Genomic DNA, 9,313 nt, shown 5'->3' on the forward strand with positions numbered 1-9,313 from the left:
CTTTTAACATTACAGGATATATACAGTTGATGTTTAAACCCACTTGCTAGAGAAGCTTGTGTGTGTTTATGAAATAAAAATGAATTATAATAAAGCAGAATCCAGTGCAAACATGAAATCAGCAGTATCTAGCATTAAACAACATATTTACAGCATTAAATCTAAGCCTGGTGATTACCTCAGAGCTGTGCCGGTCACATTCCCTGTGCTTTCGTTTTGTGTATTCCACCAAGTAAATGTGGGAGTGATTGTATCTCCATATGATCCCATCAGGGCTCTGGAAACACCTCAACACAAACAGCTGCAGCAGAAAGGTGTACAGTCCTTTTGTCACCTGAACAGAGAATTTAGTGTGGGAGTCAGTAAATGATATACAGTACAGCAGAGTTGTGTTCACAGTAGACTAGATGTGGGGAATGTCTCTCAGCCTTTAGCGATTTATCGCCATTTAGCAGTGTCACAGAACGGCCTCCATCACACAACTCAGGACAGAAACTCCCAGCTGTCATGTCATCTCCAGAATCATCATCAAACTCCATTTCCCAGAATGCACTATGAACTACAAACAGTGACTACAACACCCACACACTAGGTGTAGTGTCACATACACAGTTACCAGCTAACTGATCACACACCTTTTTACAACTGATGTACCAACCCTTTATTCTGGATTATTTGTGATGTTTTTTCAGCACTTCATGAGCACACTTAATTAATTGCAAACCACAAGATAACTGCTTAATAACCAGTGCTTTACTCTCTTTGTGATTCTGGTTTAAACTAGGGCATCGAGATTACATGTTGGGAAAATATTATACAATAAAAATACTAACCACAGGAGGAATGTCAAAGTGAAAGATTCTCGGGAATTTGTCTGTGGGTTTGTCCTCATACTGCCGCAGCTCAGAGACAATGTCCTCTGTCCTCAGGTGCGACTGGTTTATACGGATTGTTTTATGAGTAAATCCTGCACTTCTGAGGCTTCCTTCAGACTCTTTCACAAGATTTTTCACATACAGGGATTTTCCTGTTGTGGAACACATTTAAAAAAATCATCAAGTCCAAAAGGACACAAGTCCAGAACATTCAGCTGATTTGAGAAACACACACAATCAGTATAAAATGCCACTTACACTTAAATTATATTTTATTATTTTTATTATTACACTTAAATTATATTTTATAATTTAAAGGGTTCTTACCCATTCCTGCATTTTCTGAGAAAATGATTTTTGTTTTCAGCTGAAATTTATCAGGTTGGTTCAATTCTGTAAATGCAGTTCCAGCTTCTGAGGAAGTTTGGTGCTTGTGAAGGAGGTACTGTTTAATTCCCTCATTTTGATTTGGATTCTCGGTAACCGTCCTCTTAAACATGTCAAAAGCAGTGGCAACATAACTGTGATATGCCTTTGAGTCACAAAAAATAATTAACTGGTAATCGTTCTTATACGCGCCTCCCTGGACATGTGACTCCTGAGTTTTTTTGTAAAAAATGGACTCGAAATTCCGAGACACATCATGATTTAGTTGGTCTGCATTCAGTAAGCAGTAGATCTTCTCATGTGTGCTGCCAGGTTGTACAGCTCTCCTAATGATCAGTTCCACCTCTTCTGCAGTCGTCTCAGAGGTACAGACCAGAATTTCATCATAGGTTGGCAATGACTGCTCTTTATCACTGTACAGTGATAAGCAAAATGGAAGCATTTCAACATCTTTACAGGAAATCAGGTTGGGTTTGCCCCTTTCCAAAGTGATTGGCAGTTTTCGTGTCACAGTTACTTCAGCAGATTTAGCAAGATGGTTCATGGTTTCTCCAAGAACATCTAAGTCTACAAACTTGTCTGATACGAGTCCTGAGAGTTTGTTGTGGTATGTCTTCCAAAGCATTACAATCTTCTCATCAGAATTTTCCAAGTTGTCAAATGCTGCTGCAATCTGCTCCTGTGTCATTGAAAAAGAAACTTCTTCTGTCGTGAGTCCACCTTTGAATTTCATTTGATTTTTAAGGACACTATCCCGCCTTGTCTCGTATTTCTCACACCACTCATTGACCCATTCTTCATCATTCTGATGATCATCAATGCATTGCATCACACTGTCTCGATACTCCTCTACAGTCCTTGAGTCTGTATCTCCTCCTTCTACTTGCTCATCTTCCTCACAATATATAATTGCTGCTTTGGTCTCTTCCTCTGTAAAACCAGTATCGAGAAAATACTCTATCATGTCTGGATAATCACTGAGGAACTTCTTAAGCTCGATTGATGCTTGGGATCCAGCACTTTCAACTGGGGTTTCGAGTGCTCTGGTGAGAGCGTTCTGCAGATCACTTTCTTGGATGTCGTCCTTCATGATGGCTAACATGTTGAGAAGACTAGTGCTAATGTTCTTCCACCCAATCCGATATTCAGCCACAGAGCAACACAGATAGACTAGCTGCTTTGCTGTGAAGAAATTTAAGTAGTAGTAAGTGTTCCTTTTCTGCTCTGTGTACTTTAACCATTCATAGAGACAGCTCCTCATGCTTTCACACAGTCCTTTCAACTCAACTAGCAACGATCTGTGACCTTTGATCTCTACATTCGCAATACCAAACTTCACCCATATTTTAATATCATGTGTTTGTTGGCAGTAGGCAGTCATCTCCCAGTCTTTAAAGAGAATATGTCCAGCATCACGGAAGTCAAGGAAGCACTTTCCCACATTTATTATCTGCTCCAAAATCTGAAAAAAGAGATCAATACTATAGCCTTTTTTTTTGAATAGCAAGTGTAGTTATTACTGTGTTAGATCTATTGCTCTGCACAGCTTAGTTTCAACACTCCTGACTTTAAAATTCATGTTTTCTGAAGGTCTTGATAAACACGAGTAATGATGTTAAAGTAGGGTTATTTTTAATTTTTTCTATTGTATTGCAGAGGAATATGTTAAATATTCAGCCTTACCAAGTAATGGCCTGTTCCTTAAAACACCTTCCAGACATGATCCTCCCTGCTCTTTAATTAGTCAAGGTTGTCATGTCTAACTTAGGTAGCTACATAACTAGCTAACAGATGTTGAAAACAACACAGATTCTCTAAAAAGTCTTTTGTAATCAGATGTTTAACCTTTAGCATTACTCCAGTATTTACTAACCACATCACTTTGCTTGACATTTGAGGGAAGAATTTGGATCAAATTGATAGGATAAAAAGTAGGGATGTTTGGAATTTGCAAAAAGCTATGAAAAAAGTAAAAAACGTTAACAGATTTTGCCAGAAGAGGAATGAAAACAAAAATGAAATGAGACTAACTTGCATTTGATTCTGAGCCATTTAGTTTTTAAGTTATATATAAAAACTAATATATATATATGTAAACACATCACAGCTAAAAGTGGTGGAGAACATTATAACTCCAATCATAAACCTACCTCAATGTAGGTTGTGATTTCATCCTCTCGATTTTTAACACTGACAGTAATCAGCATCAGCTTGTTGTGCAGATCTTGAAGCTCAGCAAGACCGTATGTTCTGTATTTTGCATCCTGTCCATCAGACAACTTTTCCTTGCACCTTAATGTGAGGCAATTTTCTAGATTAATCTTAAAAACAAAGTAAAACATCATTAGGGATTGCATCTTGGGAGTCATTTAGTACAACTACCCCACCTTTTGCAAGATAGAATTTGTAAATTTGTATCTACAAGTTTAGATACAGTGTTTGCTATTGGTTACTTTTCTTTTTTTAAATTAATTCTAACAAATAACCATAAATTAAATAAAAAACCATAAACAGATATAGCAGCTCTATGAAGAAATGTAAGAAAAGAGAATCGCATAACACTGGGCATTTGTAATATATTCAGTAAATAAGCTATAAACTGAGTGTAATAAGTAACAGATTTGAATATTTCACCTTTCTCTGTGCATCAGATGGAATTTTGATTATGTAAATCCCATTGTCATTGATATCTGTGGCCTGTTGCAAAGACGACCTCTCAACAGAACCATGAGTCTCATAGGCAATTTTGAGCCACTCCATGTTGGTGCAGGAGTCTTTCTGTTAAAAATATTATAACATGTTTATAATGTAAGGTGACAGATAGAGATATAACATATCAGAGATATAACATATTAAGCTGAGATTAAAGATAGAACTGTGGTTTCATGTGCTCAAGCTAAACAGATACTGTAAGGGAAGAGTTCAGATTGTCCCAAACTTCTTCCATTTAAGAATTTTGGAGGCCACAGAACCTCCAAAAAGTTAAATGTTTTGTAGCCTATGCCTAGACACAATCCTGTCTACTAAAAAAACAGCCTTCTTCCACCTTAGAAATATTGCCAAGCTGAGAAACATCCTGTCTGTATCCGATGCTGAGAAGCTAGTTCATGCATTCCTGACCTCTAGACTGGACTATTGTAATGCAGTACTAGGTGGTTGTCCTGCATCTTTAATAAATAAGCTACAGTTAGACTAAAATGCAGCTGCCAGAGTTCTTACCAGGACAAGAAAATATAATCATATAACCCCAATTTTATCATCTCTACACTGGCTACCTGTTAAGTTTAGAATTGATTACAAACTGCTGCTACTTACAGTACGTACAAGGCTCTTAATGGTTTAGCTCCCATGTATCTAACTAATCTTCTAACACGTTACAATCCTTCACGCTCTCTGAGATCACAAAACTCAGGACTTCTGGTAGTTCCCAGAATACAGTATATAAGTCTACTAAATGTGGTAGACCGTTTTCATATTTAGCTCCGTAACTTTGGAATAGTCTTCCTGATAGTGTTCGGTGCTCAGACACACTTTCCCAGTTTAAATGTAGATTAAAAACTCATCTCTTTAGTCAGGCGTACACTTAATACATCCCATAATATTGTGCACTATTACATTAGACTTGCACATTTCATGAACAGCAGATATGTTAATCCCTCTCCACTGCTTCTCTCTTTCTACCCATCCCGAGGCACCCAAAAATTGTACCAGCTCCGATCGTCTTCCACGCAATGAAGTTTTTGGACCTCCACTGAGATGAGGCTGACTCTGTGAGTCCTGAGGCATCTAGAGATCTACCAGCTCCAGTTAGACTCTGCGATACTAAAGAGGAGATGTAAACTCCATGTGATCTTTTGCATCAATACAACATTTGTTTGAATATATATTTATAATCACACCCTCCAGTGTCACCCATAAGAGGATGGGTTCCCCTTTAAGTCTGGTCCCTCTCAAGGTTTCTTCCTTTACCATCTAAAGGAGTATTTCCTTGCAACTGCTGCCTGAGTCCCCTCAGACTTGCTCATTGGGGATAAACACATATACATTGTGAACTAAATATATCTAATATTAATCTTTAATTTTGTATTCTATTAATCTTTATATTATTCTTTATATTAACCTTCTGTTCTATGTTTATGTTCTGTAAAGCTGCTTTGAGATAATGGCAATTGTAAAAAGCGCTATACAAATAAACTTGAATTGAATTGTCTCTGAGCTCTGCAGACAGTTACTTTGACCCTATGACTTGCATTTTTGTTATCTGCATTTTTGTTATCTGCATTTTTCTGCATTCAATTAATTGAATTTGCCACATTAATGGACTCCAAGTGTAGAAGCATCTCAAAGATGATTTAGAGAAATGGGATGCACCTGAGCCAAATTTCACTTGCCATAGAAAATGGTCTTTTTAAAATAAATTTGTAAATTTTTAGCTGATTTATAACTGAGCATAATCTGTTTTTTGTTTGTCATCATTGTGTATAGATTAGGAAAACAAATAATTTAAAGTATTTTGCCATAATGTTGCAACATAAAATGTGAAAAAATGAAGGGGTTGGAATATTTCTTAATGCATTGCACACTGACAAAGATCATTTCAAGGTCATCAGCAATGTGATTATAGTCAATGGGTTATCGACAAATGCTTAAATTGTTTTAAAATGTATTTTGTGCCATTAGTATGCTCTGTCTAGTTCTTGCACTCCAGCTTTAACACACCATGTCCGTATGGAGCTGCTTTGTGCACAGTGTCACGCTAGATGAGGGTTTGAGTTTTAGTTCCAGTGAAAGGAAAATGTAATGCTATGGCACACAGAGACAATCTGTATAATTGTGAAGAACCACATATGGGTGTGATAATCAGGAGTTCACAAACTTTTGGCCATACACTGCATCTCTCTCATCTTACAACAGCTAATAGCCGGTACACTTTCTGTCACAAGGGAGTTTAAAATTTCATCTTACTAGTTTATTCTGCAGCTCTTGGTCACTTTCCAAAGCACATCCAAGCTTATTGATAGCTTGCAGGAGCTCTTTAGTACCAGATCTTTCAGACAACTGATATATGAGTGGTGCAGCAGCAGATAAGGCATCTCTGAAATAGCACACTTTATCAATGTCCATGGCATTTTCTCCAGCAGAGATTGAGGCCAGCTCCACAAATGCTGTTAGCTCTCCGGTGTCTAAAATTAAAGAGTAAAAGTAAAGTACTGCATAAACTACTAATTACTGTGGTTTATTAGTGGTTAACAATCATTTCTTAGCATTGATCTGGAAGCATTTTCTAAATTCTTATAATAACATAAATCTTGTCACAAAAAATGTTCATGGTGGAGAATGCATGTGGCAGTTTGTCAGGAATGGTGGACAATCCAAGGCATTAGGCAATAACAAGGTCAAAATAATCAAGACACATCAGTGCAACTACCAGTGACAATACAGGGGTAGAGACAAGGCATGAATCAAAACAAAGGTAAACAAAACAAACACATGAAATCACGGAACAAAGACGAGATGAGGCAAAAATTATAATCAGAATTCCTTTTAAAACATGTCAAATCAATTATACTTGCCTAATACATTTAAGTTAAATTATCATTACTATTATACCTAAGGTTTCTAAACACTTACCTTTTATAATTTCTTTAATCCACGAGATGAATCCTCGTCTGATGCATTCATTAAATTGTCTTAGAAAGCTATTTGTTTCCTTTGGAATTTTCTTCAGTTCGTGTCCAGCTTTGGCCACATTTTCAGTGAGATCACACAAGCAACTGAAGTCCATATTCTGTAATTACATATTACTATAGTTTAATATGTAACATCAGAAGAATATTTATGATTACAAGCATTGCTGTTCCATGACAGATGGAAAAGAGGTCAATCTTTTCAGTTTCAATTGTAATGATCTTTTATCTTGACTTGATCCAGTTTTGTCTATATGCTTTTAATAATGCTTATATTCAGGACAATTGTTTAAAATCCTAATTTGTCCTGAAAAGTAACTAGGTCTAGGGGAAAAATCAACTCACTTTCAAATTTAGATCTAGTTCCAGTGTAAACTCATTAAACATGCAAAAGAAAAACAAAGCATTCAGCAGTTGAAATTCTTTCTATTCTGCATACCTTGAGTTTATCAATGTCATCAAACTCTCCACACAGCCCGAGGTTATTTTTTAGTTCAATGATCACTTCTGCATTTTCTTTTGCAGACTGAAGAGTTCTATAAAGTTTAATGTGTTTATCTGTCTTGTGAATCCATTCACGTGGATCCTCACTGAACACCTCAGCCATTGTATTCAGTTCGTTTGACATGCTATCTAAATATTTTCCCAGTTTACTCTTCAAGTCCTGAAGAGTCATCGAGAGGTCCCTCAAGGCCTTGTAGGAGTTTTTAAATTCTTCAAAGGCTGGTTTGTAAATATTATCGTAGACTTGGTCAAGTGGAATTAATGGAACATCCTTAAACTCTGTGTTCTTGGCTTGTTTTGCTGTTTCTCTCCACAGTTCTTTGAAATATGTGCTTTTAGACAGAAAATCAATCTTTTCAAATGCCTGAATATTGACCAAATATGTGTCACTTCCAAGTTCGTCGCTGGCCAACATGCCCATGATAGTTTTCAGTGATCGTTCCTCCTTGTCAAGCTCGATTGACAAAGTTGTCTCAAGTTGTATTACATCGACTGAAAAACAATGATAAACAAATGTTTTAGTGCTGAAAACTTAGTCTTTAGTGTTAATAAATTCACCACAGACCAAACAGGTAACAGATACTGTATGACAGAAAAAAATGTATTTTATTTAAATATTAAACATGTAAAGAATGATACTGTCAGTGAAATATAAAATGTTGGAAGATTGAAATACAACTGTTCAAAAAGAAACAGACACTATACCTGGCATGCCTTGGTTAAGGTCATAGAGCACCTTCACTTTTCTTTTCTGGCCTTCAAATTTTTTAAAATCCTCCTCTGCTTCCTTTATTGTCTTCAAAAATTTGTCCACGTTTTTTCCTATACAGGAAGAGTTTTCATAAAAATCATTTGGTTTTAGAGAACATTGAAATGTTTGTTAAAAAGTTCAACACTCTGTGGGACTTTATCACATAAGCTAACAAAAATTAATTATTTAATGCATAAAATGTAACCAATGCAATGTATATAAATGAATGAAATGAACAGTTATTTGTCACATGATCGACAATTTCAGCTACAGGCAAAATGGGAGATGTGTGATTTAAACACTAGATTGTCTCCTTCATAAGATATTCATCTTCTGTCCTTTCCAGGTGAAATATGTTGGACACAAGTACACATTTTTTCAACCTAAGATATATATATTTGGTGTTGAGATGGGAACTAGAAAAAAGGCAGAATTTAAGAACATCAAAACTTTAAAACTTACTTAGGAAGTAATGGTTGGCATGTTGTTTCCTTTTAATGATTTCATTCAGCAGTCTGCATGATATTGACTTGTTTATCATTTCCTCGATTAGTTGGTCTATTAGTTTGTGAGCTTTCTGTATTAGTTGTTTTGTTGGGAGACGTGCCATACAGATATTTTCCATGTGCTTTTTGTCTGCAGAGATGTGCAAAAGTCTCATTACTCACCAGAATTGTTTTGAATACACTGTAACTGTAATGACGAGTCGTAAGACTGAGGATCCATTTGCAGCTTTAATTTGACAATCTCGTAAACAACAGGCAGAGTTCGATACCGGCAAACACAACAGAGTAGGCAAGGCAAAGACGTGGTCAGAACAACAGGCAAAAGGTCAGGGCAGGCAGAAAACAGTCGTAAGGCAAAAATACAGAAACAGATCAAAGAACCAGAAACAGAAACAACTAGGAAACGCTCAGTAAGATAACCGTAGCAAATCAAGACTTCGCACTGGAGTCAAGTTCAAGTTTGCCTTAAATAGGCACTGTGTAATTGGCCGCAGGTGGCGGTGTAATCTGTCCCGGCATGTGGCTTATGGGAAATGTAGTCCGGAAAAGCTAATACTCAGGGGACGGTTCCCTTTGGTGGTGATCGGAGGACGAGACAGGTGC

General features: G+C 36.6%; 1 protein-coding gene across 2 annotated transcripts in view; it reads right to left on the bottom strand.

Moving 5' to 3' along the window:
* LOC132855215 (E3 ubiquitin-protein ligase rnf213-alpha-like) overlaps nt 1-9,041 on the bottom strand; it is a 41,055-nt gene extending 32,014 nt beyond the window's left edge. For both annotated transcript variants that reach the window (XM_060884011.1, XM_060884010.1), the window contains exons 1-10: nt 8,667-9,041; nt 8,159-8,275; nt 7,389-7,945; nt 6,894-7,050; nt 6,228-6,445; nt 3,897-4,040; nt 3,413-3,583; nt 1,203-2,724; nt 834-1,027; nt 179-334 (exon numbers count right to left, since the gene is read on the bottom strand). In XM_060884011.1, coding sequence (XP_060739994.1) covers nt 179-334; nt 834-1,027; nt 1,203-2,724; nt 3,413-3,583; nt 3,897-4,040; nt 6,228-6,445; nt 6,894-7,050; nt 7,389-7,945; nt 8,159-8,275; nt 8,667-8,865 — 3,435 coding nt within the window. In that variant the 5' untranslated portion in view covers nt 8,866-9,041. The remainder of the gene's footprint in view (nt 1-178; nt 335-833; nt 1,028-1,202; nt 2,725-3,412; nt 3,584-3,896; nt 4,041-6,227; nt 6,446-6,893; nt 7,051-7,388; nt 7,946-8,158; nt 8,276-8,666) is intronic.
* Nucleotides 9,042-9,313: the final 272 nt, after the last annotated feature.

The sequence above is a fragment of the Tachysurus vachellii genome, chromosome 12 (genome assembly GCF_030014155.1).
Source record: "Tachysurus vachellii isolate PV-2020 chromosome 12, HZAU_Pvac_v1, whole genome shotgun sequence".
NCBI lineage: Eukaryota > Metazoa > Chordata > Actinopteri > Siluriformes > Bagridae > Tachysurus > Tachysurus vachellii.